At 40.3% G+C, this 17,366-nt stretch overlaps 1 protein-coding gene across 2 annotated transcripts in view; it reads left to right on the forward strand.

Annotated features, from left to right (window-relative positions):
- The window catches only part of tln1 (talin 1), a 101,097-nt gene that overhangs the window by 23,089 nt on the left and 60,642 nt on the right, over positions 1–17,366 (forward strand). For both annotated transcript variants that reach the window (XM_042509057.1, XM_042509058.1), the window contains 12 exons: positions 2,111–2,273; positions 4,853–4,950; positions 5,884–6,013; positions 6,885–7,037; positions 7,819–7,961; positions 9,041–9,168; positions 9,248–9,308; positions 9,639–9,743; positions 12,979–13,134; positions 14,416–14,517; positions 16,012–16,088; positions 16,356–16,536. In XM_042509057.1, the coding sequence (XP_042364991.1) occupies positions 2,144–2,273; positions 4,853–4,950; positions 5,884–6,013; positions 6,885–7,037; positions 7,819–7,961; positions 9,041–9,168; positions 9,248–9,308; positions 9,639–9,743; positions 12,979–13,134; positions 14,416–14,517; positions 16,012–16,088; positions 16,356–16,536 (1,464 nt within the window). In that variant the 5' untranslated portion in view covers positions 2,111–2,143. The remainder of the gene's footprint in view (positions 1–2,110; positions 2,274–4,852; positions 4,951–5,883; positions 6,014–6,884; positions 7,038–7,818; positions 7,962–9,040; positions 9,169–9,247; positions 9,309–9,638; positions 9,744–12,978; positions 13,135–14,415; positions 14,518–16,011; positions 16,089–16,355; positions 16,537–17,366) is intronic.

The raw sequence follows: 17,366 nt of genomic DNA on the forward strand, positions 1-17,366 counted from the left end.
GAGCTGGAAATTCCAAGAATAAACAAAAATACACAGTCTTGCCAAAATGTATGCATTATGCATGAACACAGCCAAAATGATCAAAAAATGAGGAATGAAAATGAAGAATGTCAAATGCACCAAACAGTCTCTAAGGGTTAAAGAGATACTTCACCCACAAAATGACTGTTTGTATACCAGTGAATCATGCTGTGATACCTTGAATTCACACTTTTCTGGCATGCCTTTATGGAAAGTGGAAATTATATCAATTTATTCAATGATAGGGATTGTGGTTAACAACAGCAAAACTATAATAGAGCGTCCATTTACAAATTCTCACACAAATCCTGCAGTATAGTCTAGTTCAAGTTAACATTGCATAACTAATTGAAAGTCAAATGGTCATTTTTTTGTTGAAGTATTCCTCAAATGAAAGTAAAACTGATTACCAACAGCAATCCAAACTGCTGTATCTTTTCGATTTATTTACCAAATTTCAAAGTCAGAGCAAAAGTGAGTTACATATTACAAATGAATATATTTTGCAGCAATATATATAGGCTTTTTTTGTCCAACATAACTTTATGTTATTTAACAAGAAAGTGTAGTCATTTATATGTTCAGACCAAATTATTGTTGTCTGATAGTACAGTACAGTACAGTATCAGCAGTAATTTTGATTGCTGTATCCTGAGATCTGATCCCTCAGCAACACACCCCAGCTACATCCGCCTGTCATCATGTGTGGAGCCAGAAAAAGAAGGAGGAACTGATAGTGATACAGTGTCAGCAGGATTCTGAGGCTGAGGGTGTCAGGGCGTCTGTGTTGTGACATTCAATCCCAAGAAGCTCTGAGGCCAACACATGCCATGCTGTTTGCTCACTCTGCTGCTAAGTTGTCATCTCTAAACAGCTTTCTCCTCCCCTCTCATAAATAATGAACAGTCCTTAAGTTATATTTAAATATTAAATTCTAATCCTGTTCTAAATTAATATAAATAAATAATATATGTTTTGATCGTATCAGAGAATGGCTTTGAACATTTGCCTCAGTGTCATGGAAAGTCCTGGAAATTTGTTGATGAAACTGTGCATGTAGAGTTTTTGCAATAATTGTAGGTCAGAAAGACACATATAGTTATGAAATGTGCAACCTTTTTTGTGTCTTTAACTTTGCTTGTTGTTTTGGCTTTCACAGCCCAAAACAGTCAGTGGCTTCATCACAGTGTAACTCTGTTTCCTGTCTGAACTGGTTTGCATGTAAATAGAACTACTGTTCCTCATTTTGAAGTCAGCTTTACACCTTGTACTGAGAAATGTACAGTCATCGTAAGAGGATGGAAGTGTTGTGGTGTACCTCCCTGAAGTAAACTCTGAACAGATGATAGAGTAGAGGGTAGCAAATGTAGTTCATGTATAACATCGTATCTTATCAGGTGTGTTGATGCCATTGTAGCCAGAGAAATTATGTCTGAGAAAACAAAACAAAATAATAAAAAAAAACCGCTATCACCAACTACCAACTGCCTTTATTATGTAATGGGCGAGTGTACAGTCAGCATTCACATCTGGGTCAAATGACTCTGCAGTGGACACAGATTTTTATTGCCTCCAGCTCTGATTGTTATTATTAGGAACACAACATCCGGGTGATTGCACTAACTTCAGCTTCCTAACTTGGGAGGTGCAATGATGCATCAATGATAATTACAGTCCAACTTCACCTGAGCAATGCTGAAACATTGAACCAAGTTTGAAAGAGAGACTGAATGAGAGCCTGCAAGAGATATATAAAGAGAAAAGCACTCTTGTCTGCTACAATAGCATGTACACAGCTCTGCTCTACTGGCAATGGTAAGGAGTCTATAGCCTATTTTTAATGAGTTTACCAATGTTTGAAAAACTTGTGCATACACTTATTTTGATGGAAAAGGAGTGTTAGCTTCAACTTCTTGCCTAATTAAGCAGTTAGAGGGACCAGAGAATTTGGCTTAACCAACCTTTCAAATCTAGACAGATATATGCAAGCTATCAAGGGTAAGAAGTGCTGATGTAGACACAGTGTTGTGACATTGGGATTTGTATTTTTGTGATTTTCCTGACTACTTTTTTACTGGCCATCTTGCAGGTGTGAGTTGGGTGGAGGTGCAGAGCAGCAATCATGGTGGCCCTGTCACTAAAGATCGGTGTGGGGAACGTGGTGAAGACAATGCAGTTTGAGCCCGCCCCCCTGGTGTACGATGCCTGTCGTATCATCAGGGAGAGAGTTCCTGAGGCACAGCTCGGCCAGCGTGAGTTCTCACTTTCCCTATCTGTTTGTCTGCCTCTCTCTCTCTCTCTCTCTCTCTCTCTCTCTCCTCTCTCTCTCTCTCTCTCTCTCTCTCTCTCTCTCTCTCTCTCTCTCGCTCCTTCTGCACACACACATACACACATGCTTACACAGAGATAACACAACAGCCTTTTCAGTGTTGGTATTTGTGGGGGCACTCTGCTCTACTCTATCATGTCCAACAGCTTCTGTAATTTTTTTAAATGGACAACCAACTTTCACACTTGGCTCACACTGTGATTGGCCAGATATGCACAGGAGAGAGAGGAACCAGGGTCTCAGGCTCTTTGTCATTCTTAACTCAGCTGTGTCTGTCACTTTTCTTGTGTGCATTTATAAATTTTTCTGTGGAGAATCTGTCGTAAAATGCGCTCCATTCTCCCCATGTTTAAACAATATCATGCCTCACTCCTATCTGAGATGGATGACCTCTCACTCCACCTCATATGTACTCCATTTTCTAACATAATCCAACTCTTATCCAAGCTGTCTGGTTGCTTGTTTGCAGATTTATGCAGACAATAGGAAGCAGCTTTGCACTGATCGTGTTTTCTTTCTATGTAAAAAACACCTTTCAAACTACACTCAGTTGATGTTAGGGGATAGTGGAGGAGAGGAGGTTGGTTGTTATATTCAACATGAAAAATACAGTTTCTGCTACTGTTTGTGGACAATAATGAGCCAATGACGGAATCAAAAAGCATTAAAGGCCAGAACTATTTGCTTATCTGGCTGCTTAGTTTATAGTCAAGTCAAGTCAAATCGAGTCAAGTCTATTTTATTTATAGAGCCCATTATAAGAAAACACGGTTTGCCTCAGAGAGCTTTACAGTGTACGACATCCCTCTGCCCTTAGACCCTCACATCACCCAAGGAAAAACTCCTGAAAAAGAACCCGTGTAACAGGGGGGAAAAAAAGGAAGAAACCTCAGGAAGAGGTTTCCAGGCAGCCACACCACTAGGCTGCAGCACCTTCCCTTTATCAGCTTTGTGACCTGCAGGGTTTACAAAGACTCAACGCCAGTAACACACACCCGGCACTCCGACAACTTGGCAAAATATAAATATATTAAAGAAGAAAATAATTGAAAGGAAGTTTTACTAATGGAGGCTTTGCAGCCATCAGCCACTGTCATAGCCTGCGATACATTTTGTATAAAAGAGCCTGCATCTACCCTATGATGATGTATGGAGAACTATAACAGCAGTCAGTGAACAGCATGACTGTAAACAAACCCCACCCTGTGGACGTAATACAGGACTGTTGGAGCCTATTCATTTTGAGTACTATTAGAAGGCCAGCCCAGAAGTTAGTGTTACCCTGGTTCCCTCGTCAAAAAGCCTCTGGGATTCTTCCATTTGATTTTAGATTATTGCAGAAAATAAGCTCTGTGGTAAACAAACATTTATGATACTTACATGTTTTGTTCAGCAAGATAATCAAATTTGTAGGCTTTTTGAAGTGTTAATGCAATTGCCAAAAGTATAAAGCTATCTTTCAGCTATAAATATACTATAATTACATAACTTACGTCACCATAACAGTGAGGCTGTTAAGCTGTGTTCAGCGTGATGACTTTCTCTAGCCTCTGTTAGCCACTTGTGAGCAACAGCCTTTTTTAAGACACGTTAAAGCAAGTGGGTTATTTACTGACGTATTTCATGTTGCAGAACAAAATGTGAAATTCTCTTCAGCTTGGGTTAACCACAGACCTTATGTTGGGCTTCTCACCAAAAACACACTCAGAAAGTCCGCTGACTTTGAGACAAATAAACTGGAGGTGCTAAAATGCTAACTCATTCCTTGGTTTTAGGACACATTCCTGGATTGCTCTACACTAACTATCACATCGGTGACATCAAGTTTATAGCACTGGTCTCACATCCCCCGGTCCAGCCAAAAAGTTTCAACAATACCAAACAATATTTTTTACAGAAATGATATGTGAACATTCAGAAGTTAAAGTAATGCATGGTAGTGGAATGTAGGAGAGAATGAGTAAAAGCAGACGAATTGTGGGTGTGCTACCTTTGTGTGGCTGATAACAGGCTCTGCTGTATGTGGGAATGTGGCTTTAAAGTGAGAATAGGCCCCTGCTCCACACCTTGCAAGCAGAGTTATGTCTAATTACATAAGCTATTTCAACAGCAGCTTTCTGTGTTACTTGTTCCAACGTGTTTGTTATTTCACATTTTGTAAGACAAAGAGTTAAAGCCAGAGTTAAAGGACTTATTCAGCAGTGTGTCTCTAGTCTCCAGCATATGACATGATCCGCTTCTTCTGACTTAACCTCTAGAGTCAAGTGGTCACCTTTTGAACAGTGTAACCTGATATGTGTGGAGCAGAAATATGTGTTGGAACAGGCGCCGATCACCCAGAGTCCCACTGACCTGCTAACATGGACAGGGAATTCAAAAGTTCAGTCCAACACAAGTACTCAAGACAATAATAGCTCCAAAGTGGCTGAATAACCACATGTGCACGTATGCCAAGAAACACACTGACAGTGAGTCACTCAGTATTCCTGTTTCCTCCTGTAGCCAATGACTATGGACTGTTCCTGTCTGATGAAGACCCAAAGAAAGGCATCTGGCTGGAGGCAGGGAAGGCCCTGGACTACTACATGTTGAGGAATGGGGTGAGTCACTCTGCACACCACTAAACGCTACAAATACTTCACTTTTAGCTCACTGTAGCTTCCCACACAAATTATAAATGGGGTGATGGCAAAATGTGCCCAGAGTCAGTGTCTCCTGGAAAGGACATTGATGAGGACCTCAACATTCACAGCGAGTTTCAGACTAAATAGATAAGAATCTGTAATAAACAGTATGCATCAAAAATATTAAACAGTTTTATTAAATACATCAGTGGCAACTAGGAGCAAGTGCAGAACGCAGAGTCCAGTTAAAGTCCGACTAAGGTGTTTACATGACAGAATAGCTCCACTTCCAATTCCTTTAAGTCTGACTTCAGTCAGACTAACATGTTGACATGTATTTTTAAAAGTCCAGTTTCAGTCGGATTAACACAATAATTCCACTTTTTCAAACGTCATGTAAATGTAATGACTGACTTGTATGTCTGGGGCCAATTAGCAAGAGTTGCAACGTGTAATGACCAATCACACACCCTCTTAGATCAGAGTGAACCGTGTGTGTGATGGCAGTGTGCTCTGTTATGGCTTTTCCCAAATCAGAGGCTACAGATTTATCATCATCTGTGTCCTGATGTCTTTAGGTGTATTTATATTTAATAAACCTAAGGAGGGACTTTTCATACAGAATAAAGCAACAGTGGACAACCGAGGAGGAATCATTCATATTTGTGAGGCTGATTTACACTGGCTGACTGCTGAAGCGCAGCTTGTGCTGGTCACTGTGCCAGCATGCAGACAGGGCACTAACACTATATATTGGAAGAGATTAGAAAAATTGAGCTCAGTAAATATCAGAATCACTTTTTGTTTGTTTTTGAGTATTATGGATAATCAAGTCGTAGAGATCCATCAGGCATTTTGACCTCAGGCATTTTAAGACAGCCCTCCTTATTTGTCTCCTCTGTCTGACAGGACACACTAGAGTATAAGAAGAAGCAGAGGCCTCTGAAGATCCGCATGTTGGATGGCACAGTGAAGACCGTCATGGTGGATGACTCAAAGATTGTCAGTGACATGCTCATGACCATCTGTGCTAGAATAGGTCAGCTCTGGCACACAGCTCACACATCACCTGCACAACTCCCTGATATGTTTGGATGAATTCATATTTGTCCTCATTCTGCCTGTCTGTCCATAATAGACAGTATATTACATCCTACAGCAGATGTTATCACGCCCCCAGTTTGGAGAAACACACTGAAGTCCGACATGGAAGCTAAGCAATGTACTGTGGAGGGGTCAGCAACAAAACACATTTTAGTCTCCCTGAAAAGAGTCCCATGTACAAAAATCAATAGCAGTGCTTTATCTTTCTGTCAGACTGCTTTCCCATGGGAAAATGAAGCCGTTATATCGCTCTCTTCAAAGAGAGACTATCTAGAATATATTCAGCACTGCTGGTCTGCTGCTGCATCCCTCAGTGAGTTATTTTGTGTTATTGGGTGACTTGTGTTCGTTTGGATTCATCAAAGTCACACAATAGCACAAACTAACTAACTTATGGAGACAGCAGCAGACCAGCAGCTCCTGTGTTCAGCGAGCGTTTTTGTGTACTGGTGGATTTGACGAGAGACGGGCTGTGTTAAATTAAGGCAAATTGCTGAATATACTCTAAATATAGTGCGCACCTAAATTGATATTGATTTGTTTTAGGTGGCTAAAATACATCTTGGTACTGACCCCCCCACAGCAGTACGTTGCTTAGCTTCCATGTCAGACTCCAGCCTGTTTCTCCAAACTGGGACTGTGCTGACTGACATCTATACTGTGTGTAATATATTGACTTTAGTGTCTCATACAACTTCAACCCAACTTCAAATAATCTGAACTGCTTATTTAATCCTCAGTTTGAGTTTGTAGTGCATAGTGAAACTGCAAGTAAACGTAGTAACCTGGCTGGGCCTGTGTGTCAGGTATTACAAACTACGATGAGTACTCGCTGGTGCGAGACAATGGTGAAGAGAAAAAGGAGGAGACCATGGGGACCCTGAAAAGAGACAAGACTCTGCTGAGAGATGACAAGAAGATGGAGAAGCTGAAGCAGAAGCTCCACACAGATGATGAATGTATGACAAACACACACTCACCATCTTAAACACACTGTATTTATGGCATGTAGTTTGACACAGGGACTGCAAAAGGATCAACATGAGGCAGGTTTCCATTAACCCTCAAAATTGTGCAAATTAAAGATGTGAATATAAAAAAAGCCTAATGGACACATGTAGATTTAGAAAAAAAATCCTTTTTTTTTTTCGCAAAAAAGTTTTTACACTTGCACGAGTAATTTGAAAAAAACATATTTTGTAAAACTGCAAAACTCTTTTAGGTCACATGATGCTTTGGCTAAGTGTCAGTAGGAACTGGCTCCCTCGTGATGCAGCAGGAGCTACAAGAGGTGTTATTGCATCACTTAGCTCTTCAAAAGTTGAGCGGATCATCTGGAAGTTGTGAATCCACAACTCCTCTGTGAAATTGTGGACTATCACCTCCCGGAAATCTCTCATACATGGACGCTCCCACGTATAAGGGGCTTGTCTTTTCATAGTCGCTCTGTAACACGCCTACGTGACCTTGGATTGGAAATGGAAATGCCTCCTGACTACAGTTGGCCTGATGTAGTGAGCTGTTAGGGAGGTCAGAGGTCAAATCAAAAATAGCCTAAAAGTAAATTTAAAATAAAAGCTGTTTTGATTGGCCGCTGACACCATCAGTACACTACATATTGTGTATACTGTATATGGCCATTAAACACCATTTGAGAAGGCCTGTCACTTCTCCAGCAGCACATTTTAGGGAGTCTCTCTCTTTTCTCAGTCAGCTTATTTGGTTGATGTTTGTCCTCAGTGAACTGGTTGGACCACGGCAGGACGCTGAGGGAGCAGGGCGTGGAGGAGACAGAGATGTTGCTGCTGAGGAGGAAGTTCTTTTACTCAGACCAGAATGTGGACTCCAGAGACCCTGTCCAGCTCAACCTGCTCTATGTACAGGTACACCAACTACTCACACAGACCCAGTAAATCTGTCTGAAGCATGCCAGGAAGTCTGGGTCACTTTCCCATGCATGATCGGGTTTTAAAAAATCCACTTGAATTTTTTTTAATTCACAATTAATTCTATTCTTCAAATCAGTCTTTGAGAAAGTCCGTCTTCAGGAGGTACAGTAGATATGAAGGTGCGTTTCTTTTCCTCAAGTAGATTTTCCGTCAAATGAAACTGGTTCTGAAAAACGCAAGGTTAACCCTTTGAAACCTGGATCTTTATCAGTTTTCTTGTGCTGCTTCAGACACCTTACGCAAGCAATTAAGCAATTAAAATTTGAGCAAATTGGTTTGATTTCTCTCGAAATATGGGGAAAAAGGTAATCAGCAACTTAGTATGAAATGTCCAGCAAATTGCATTTAAATTTTATAAAAGTTGACAGGTAAATTTTTACTAATTTGTTGCTAATTTTTAGCCAATTTCCTCTCAAGTTGCTCATTGCTTTCTGTCTGTTTTTGAAATAAATCAAGCCAATTTGTTCAGGTTTCAAAGGGTTAAAACTTCTTTTAAACTTCTTTTAATCGTTTTTAAAGCCCTCAATGGTCTTGCCCCTCTGCTGCTGGAGGATTGTAATCTATCTATTTATTTACTTTTTAAGTATCCTATGTACAGCACTTTGATCGACATCTGTCTTCTTAAAGGTGCTTTATAAATAAATAAACTTAAACTTAATACAAAATTTAGCCTTAAACAATTTCTGTGTTCAAAGAGGTGACCTTGAGTTTCCATAGAGTGGCCCACATGACACGACTATGAGCAGGTTCACATACTGACTGAGAGGCTGTTCATGGTGGAATCACCAGGCAGTCAGAACCATCACCATCTAAACAGAGCTACAGAATGTGGGGGACATATATAATATATGGGATGTTTGTGCTGGCATGGTCTCTGTTGACCTGTGGATAACTGATTCTTCTTCTAAAGGGAGCAGCCTCAGTCAAGTAACAGCTGCAACTAGCAGCTTTAGCAGCCTTCCATAAGAGTATTAACTCTGTGTGTGTTTGTGTGTGTGTGTGTGTGTGTACAGGCCCGTGATGATATTCTGAATGGATCTCATCCAGTCTCCTTTGATAAAGCCTGTGAGTTCGCAGGCTATCAGTGTCAGATTCAGTTCGGAGACCACAACGAGTCCAAACACAAGTCTGGATTCTTAGAGTGAGTGTGGTTTTCTTCTTCTTACATCTCTCCTTATCCTTAGGCTTCTGTGACACATTTTGAACTCTCTCCTCCTCAGCTTAAAGGAGTTCCTTCCCAAAGAGTACATCAAGCACAAAGGAGAGAAAAAGATCTTCCAGGTAAGACCTGAACTGATTCCACTGCCCTGCTATAATGTTACTTTTGTTTTATTGCTTAAATATACACTCTGATTTTGTTGTATCTTGCAGAAGAAACTGGGATTTGGGGGTTTTAAAGCTATCTGAAACTCAGATTTAGGAAAAACAGCTAATGGTCCAGTTAAAAACAGGATATATTCTTAAATGCAGCACAAAAATTAAGTAGCATTGCAAATGTCCATAAATCATGAGATGCCACAAATATAAGAAAGATTACATTTTTTTGGAGTTGATAACTCAGTACAGCACAGAGTTGATGTACTCGTCTGATTGTTTCTCTTGTCTCTGCAGGCACACAAAAACTGTCAGAACATGACGGAGATCGAAGCCAAAGTCAGCTATGTGAAGCTGGCCAGGTCTCTAAAGACCTACGGAGTCTCATTCTTTCTGGTCAAGGTGAGGAGAAAGCTGCCAGGTATCATCTCTGTGTGATGGATCTGCAGAACAGTGGCTTGATAAGATGGAGATGCTACTTTTGTTTTGAGGCCTTGTGTACTCAGGGTTTCCCACAATGCCAAAATGAATACATCTGCTCCCACAAAAAGATTCAATGGCTATTGGAATATATATATTCCATGCAGTTATTCATTGCTCCACACTGTGGGAACCCTGAGTTTACTGCTGTCACCACAGACTATGGTTGTCACAGACGGAGCAGCAGAGCACCAGGTGCAGTGAAAGTGACACTGTTTTTCTTGTGCAATTCACTTTCTCTGCACTCTGCTTCTCCTCTCATCCATCCATGAGATAAGCTTTGACCAGATCAACTGACCAACTATGCACCAACGACATAGATTCTTTCAACTTATAAATCTAACTTGTACCTAGTATTTTAACAGATATTTTCTTGTTCTTTTTTGCCTTTCGTCCAACCTTTCTGAAAATATCCTCTAAGGTGCAGATTTATATGCCTCCACACCAGGGATAGCCAAGGCCAGAGGCATAATGTTTTTGGGCTGTCTGTCGGGCCCATCCTTGTGAATACAATACCTCAACACCTTGAGGAAATTTCTTCAAATTCTGCACAAATGTTCACTTGGACTCAGAGCTGATGAGATTTTGGTGTTTAAAGGTGAAGGCCACTGTGTCCTTGCATCTGTCTCATTGTCGTGAACGCAGTGTCTGAGGGAGATTCCTCTAATCTGGCACAAATGTCAACTTGGACTCAATGATAAGCTGATTAGAATATGGTGGTTGAAGGTCAAAGGTCAAGGTCAAGGTGACTTTATGAAACATGTTTTCAGCCATAACTCATCTGCTCAAATTTCACACAAATATCTAATAGGATATAACGATCAAATTCTGACATTTTATATCCAAGAGGTCAAAGGTCAGCTGTGACATCATACTGTTCTGCAAAAACACTTTTCTGGCCATTAATAAATGTTAAACTGCAGGAACAGAAGGAGAGACATTTTGGTACTGAATTGTTGTCTCTAATCTGTAAAATATGCTGATTGTAGAGATCTTCTGTGCTGCAACGGGAAGATGTGTGAGTGAAGCGTCATGTTGTTACTGACAGTGATGTAAAGTATGAGAGAAAGTTGGCTGTGTGCAGAGGTATACAAGAGGTATACAACCGCATGGCGGTGCAGAGGTATACAACCACATGGCGGTTGCTCAGCACACTAGATCAAACTACAGTTATTTTGTATCATGTCAACATGTAAAATGTGGCGTTTGGGAAACAATGACATCATCTCCTCAGGTTACAAATGCCCATTGTTTTGTGTAATGAGCATGTGCCAGAAACAATAACAACAATGGCGGCTTACTGTCCTGTCTAATGGCTATAAACTTAAACTTCTCATTGCGTTGTGTTCTAAGAGTTTATGTCAGTGGGGGTCCTGGGCCTTGAGGTCCACTGCAAATGGGTAGAAACAGTTTGTGTGACGTGAGGTTTTAGTCAGGCCACAGACCCTCTGCCAGATGGGAGTGTTCCAAAGAGTTTGTGTCCGGGGTGGGAGGAGTCAGCCTGAGGGTCCTGGAGGTGTGACAGACTGCTGCTGGTCACTCTCTTAACAGAGTCTGTGGTAGGCTGCAGGGGCAGCAATGTATCAGCTGGTGATGGAGAAGGAGAGGATGCACTCAGTGATGGCAGTGTGAAACTGCAGCATCATTGTCATCAACAGGTTAAACTTCTTAAGCTGCTGCAGGAAGTACATCCTGTTCTTATTTCCACCTCAGCGTCCGCGGTTTAAACTCTGTTTTGGATCAGGTCCAGATGAACCAGCAGATTGAGGGAAAATTTAGAGAATGGGACTGATGTCGATGAGAAGTGGAAGGAAAACTTTCGCATGTTGTGAGCATCACTCAAATCGTTGAGAGAGCTTCTTTATTTTGTCATCAACAGAGGGCGTAGCACAATGCGCAACCAAACCCTGCAGGATCTTATAAACAAGACAAACATCTGTTTGTAAAGTTTGTGAGGTTTCTCTTCAGGAGGTTTTCTTTTGCTCCTTTGAACAGGTAGAACAATTTTGGAATGCAAATTTTGCCTTGTTAAGTTTCCTAAAGAAATCCAGCGATTTCTGCGCTTTTTGAACCTGTGTGGAGATGTTTGATGAGCGTATCAGGTGGTTTGTGATGCTCATTCAAAGGAGCCTGAAACTGTTCTCTCGCTCAGCTTAACTGATGTAGACAGTGGTGTGTGTGTGTGTGTGTGTGTGTGTGTGTGTGTGTGTGTGTGTGTGCCTCCCTTTTCCTCAAATTAACAGTGAATTGTACAGTCAAGTCAGGAGACATTACTTCCAGTTCTTTCTGCTGATGATACCAATCTGATTTTGACTCATAAATATTTTGATTCATTAATTAATGAAGCTATTTCTGATCTATATAAATAGTTTGGAACGGTTTTAAACAAATAAGTTAACTTTAAAAATAAAAAGTCTAATTTGTGTTTACAGGTAATAAAATAAAAGCTATAATAAGTCTCGGCCAAAGCTTTCAGTTGGTGGGAAAGAGATAATCCAGGTTTCTTCCTCTACATTTCTTGGAGTCTTGATAGATGAAAAGCTGTACTTGAAAGAACATATTCAACTTGTTTATTATAAAGTAATGAAATCTGTTTGTATCATCAGAGGAATTATTGGCTTGGTTATCAGAACTGCATCCATATTCAGTACTAATTGATCCATATCTTAGCTGCTGCACTATTGTCTGGGCGAGCACAAATTCTACTTATCTATGGAAAGGATTTATTGCTTAGAAGAAAATCGTGAGGTTAGCCACATCTTGTAATTACTTCATCTGCCCCTCCGTTATTTGTGAAGTGGGAGCCAACCTGATGAATCAAGCCCTCCTTATTAGTATACAGTAACCTACAGTCTAATTGCGCATGCATGTATGCATACACACTCACAAATACACATGCACACACTCACTCACTCATAATTTGTCTCAATCTTTTTGTTATTTTTATATGGCTTCTATCAGAGTATTGTAATTTATTGAAATGCCTTCGGTGAGGTATTTCTTTAAACCCATTTGGGGTTCTAACCTCTTTGGCACCTGTTTTTCTGTTTACTCTTTACTCTTTTACTCTGTTACTGTTTTTAATGGTGTGAATAAATAAAATGAAGATGAAAGATGAAGATGAAAATGATATGATGCTTCCTTTAACCTCCTACAGGAGAAAATGAAGGGCAAGAACAAACTAGTGCCTCGTCTGCTGGGGATCACCAAGGAGAGTGTGATGAGGGTGGATGAGAAGACCAAGGAGGTGATCCAGGAGTGGAATCTGACCAACATCAAGCGCTGGGCGGCCTCACCCAAGAGCTTCACCCTGGTGAGTTCTGCAAGCAGCACAGACAGAACATGTCACTGACCTAGAGATGCTGCACCATCACATCACCACTGTATCAGAGCTTGTAGTTTACCTCTCAGTTAATTTCACCTGTGGCAGCACAGTTTGTCTAGTGTGAGAAAATGACGCGATGGATTCAAGCAGCTGAAATAAGTTTCCCTCGCATGACTGAACTCACCCTTATTCTACTCTCCCATCATCCCAGTGCAGTAGCCTGAGTTGTGTTGAGACATGATGCGCTGTTATTGCATGTGATCCCTGTCGTAACTCTACCTGAGCGTCTCAACATGTGTAGTCATGCAGGTGCTGACAGAGCAAGCTGATGTGAACTTTGAATCTCTGCCTGAAGAATAAAACCACCACAGTCTTCCTTTAGTCAGGAACTCACACCTTAACAGACACGTCAAGACTTTCAGTTGTTTCAAGGATTAAAATATTAGTTTAGCGCATTCTACCCACTTTATTTTTATTCATTTTCAATTTCTTTAGCTGTGTTCATGCATATGGCATAATTTTGGCAAGATTGTGTATTTGTGTTTCATCTTGGAATTCCCAGCTCAGCTCCTACAATAAGTCTGAAATACACTGTGGAAACTAAATTGTTACATTCATACTCTTAAGTGCAAAAAAATGCACCATAGAAACCCATTCAAACTGACATTTTTGATCCCACGGCCATCAAAGCATAAAAACATGCATGCCATGTATTAGTTGGGTGCCATTCCGGGCTTTTGACCTGGAATTTATTATTATTTATTATTAATAATATTTATTATTTATTATTTTTTGCCATATTTGGCATATGGAAACAATACATGCTATTTCCTCTAGGTGCACTCTTACAATAAATGTAGCTGGTAATCACTGATATATCCCAGACTGTTATAAAAAGTTTTATACTTAGCATGAAATATATTGAAAATATTTTTTTTTTTTAGTTGTTTTTTTTTCATGTAAAAACAGTGTGGCATCATGACAAAAACCTGGCATTTAAATTGATACAATTCTGAAAATTAATGAATATTTGGTATTCATAATTAGGACTGATTTTGGTTAAAAATGATAACTTAATGAAAGTAGGAAATCATATTTATGTATAATAACGATACAAATGATTTATACTCCTGACTGCTATCCCTGTAGTTATTGGGTCATAATAAAAATGTTTTTGCACTTAGTTATGGCTCTAACCCCTAAAGGACAGGGACGGGGTCCTGCATGTCTTCATGTTTTCATCCCAGATTGTTATTTTTCTGCTCTCAGGACTTTGGAGACTACCAGGACGGTTACTACTCTGTGCAGACCACTGAGGGAGAGCAGATAGCTCAGCTCATTGCCGGTTACATTGACATCATCCTCAAAAAGGTAAACATCAGCATTATTATGGGAACATCATTGTGCATTACGATTCTGAAATGTATTAGTTTAATGGTGTACTAACTTGACTTTTTTAAATGTTGGATGCCCCTCTTCAGTTTATTTTTTAATGCAGTACATTTTCAGGTTGTCTGTCTGTCCATCCCATTCTCCTGAACAGGATATCTCAAAAACACCTTTATGGAAAATCTTCAAATTTGGCACAGATGTTTAATCAGGCTCAAAAATGAACTGATTAGATTTTGGTGGTCATAGGTCAAGGTTAATGTGACCTTGTTTGTCCCATTCACTTGAACACGGTATCACAAAACACCTTGAGTGCTTTTTCGAATTTAGCACACATGTTCATTTCAACTCTGCAATGAACAGAGTTTGATATAAATATCAAGCAGCAGAGTGAGGTGCAGAAGCACTTATGTATACAATAAGGTTACCTTAGGCCTAACATGTATTTAACAAACCATATAAACAGTACAGTATTAGGTAAGAGAGGAGAACTCACCAGATCTCAAAGAACTTTTCGTGGTCATTCCTCCATGTATATCTTAATTTTTTCCAGGTTCAAAAAGCTCATCAGTTTTCTCATCCATCCAGCGGAAATCAGTTGTTCCCAATTCTGAAGAATTAGAGACCTTGCTAGTACTATAGAAAAGGCAAGAGCATTGCTTAGCTTTTTGGATATTGAGGAGCTTCTAGGGACTATTACTGAAAAGTAGAACAATAGTACATGGGTCAATGTTTTTATTTTGCAACAGAGGAAAAGGTCTCAAAGATAGATGTGTCAAAGATGGACAGGGCCTAAACAGATCAATAAGAGCTTTGGCATGGTGACATCTGTCACAGAGAGGGCTCATGTTGGCTTTTATTTTAGCAAGTCTCATGTCAGGTCAGTAAACTCTGTGAGTAATCTTTAATTGAATAAGACTATGGCGAACACTGTAATTCTGTTCTGTTTTCTGATCTATCTTTGATTCCATAGGTTTCTGTTTTAAAGATAAAGAATAACAATGATTATGAAGCTAATGCTCCCTCTGCCTCATACCTCCTTATTTCTCTGACTGTTGTTGATCTCTAGTTCTAATAGACAGATTTCCACTCCTAAAGCACGTGACCAAAGAGCATACCTGATGAATATCTACTAAATGTGATTTGTTTTTTCAGATAATGTTGTCAATGAAGATCTTTATTTTTATCATTATGTTTGCTGCTGAAAGTAGCCAATGCAGCCGCATTTAGTCTTCCTCTACTCTTGACTGTTTCTTATTATACATCACCTTTTTATTTGATAAAAATATGGATCGACTCTGTTTGCATTTATTGTCCTTAAAAATATGACTTGTGTTATGAGACAGTGTCTCAAATGTGCTATACATGTTGTTTTCAGCCCGTGTGATGTCCAGCTTGTCTTAAATCAGGATTCCTTGAAAATAAGATGTTGTTTGGTCCAGTGGTCACATTGATGTCTTTACTGTCCTCTAACAGAAAAAGAGTAAAGACCACTTTGGCCTGGAGGGAGATGAAGAGTCAACCATGCTGGAAGACTCTGTTTCACCCAAAAAGTAAGTGTGTGTTACTGATACAGCACACTATGTTAATCATTAACACATACTGTACATTTAGCTACCAGTAGACATTTGTCGTTTTCAGGAGTTGTAGACACTCATCAAACTTTCTGAACAGTATCCTTTACTGTTTAGTTTAGCATCAGTGAGTGCTAGAGAAATGACCTCTGCTTCCCAATAAGACTGGAGAAAGGCCTGTAATTTGCATCCAAATCAGCTCTTTTTTCTTTTCTCCTTTTCTCTTTCTTCCTGCCATCATCGCAGGTCCACAGTGCTGCAGCAGCAGTTCAACAAGGTGGGCAAGGTGGAGACAGGCTCCGTGGCCCTGCCAGCCATCATGCGCTCAGGAGCTGGCGGTCCAGAGAGCTTCCAGATGGGCTCCATGCCTCAGGCCAAGCAGCACATCACCAGTGGACAGATGCACAGAGGACACATGCCTCCACTGGTAAGACAAAGACAAACATTACACAAAACGAAATGCACAAAACTCACATATAACATTATTGAGACTCAATTGCTCAAACCAACTCTAACTGCTACTCTGGCCTAATCTGTTCCAATGAGGTTAACACTACTATTAAACAAAATTTTCCAACCCCCTGACTCGCTACCCCCCTACCTTTACTCAACTGACACCTGTAACTCCCTAATGCTGTTTTTTAATGAGAAGATTCACAAAATCCACTAGCACTTATGCTTCGCCTCTCTCCTCCTCTGAACTTCTCCTGCACTGTCAGCCATTCTCCAGTTTCCAACTCCCCGATGCTTCAGAAATCTCAGACCTCATCCGTAAATATTAGCCCTCCACATGTCAGCTAGATCCCCTTTCCCACAGCTCTGGTCAAATCCTGCCTCTCGTCTTTGCTGCCTCTCTGCCATCATCCACTCCTTACTCACCACTGGAACTGTCCCCACACTCTTCAAAACTGCAGCTGTCACCCCAATACTGAAAAAAACTGGCTCAGATCCCAACAACTTCAGTAAACTCCGCCCCATTTCTAACCTTCCTTTCATCTCTAAAATACTTGAAAAAATAGTTGCCACTCAGCTCCACTTCCATTTAACTCAAAACGGCCTTTATATATATGAACAATTCCAGTCCAGTTTCCGCCCCCGCCATAGTACTGAAACTGTTAAAAATATATATAAAAATCACTAACGACCTCCTCATGGCAGATGACTCCAGTTTCCTCACTATTCTCATTCTCCTCACTATTCTCATTCTCCTTTATCTGAGTGCGGCCTATACTATTTCTCACACCATCCTCCTCTATA

Source organism: Plectropomus leopardus, chromosome 20 (genome assembly GCF_008729295.1).
Source record: "Plectropomus leopardus isolate mb chromosome 20, YSFRI_Pleo_2.0, whole genome shotgun sequence".
Taxonomy (NCBI): domain Eukaryota; kingdom Metazoa; phylum Chordata; class Actinopteri; order Perciformes; family Serranidae; genus Plectropomus; species Plectropomus leopardus.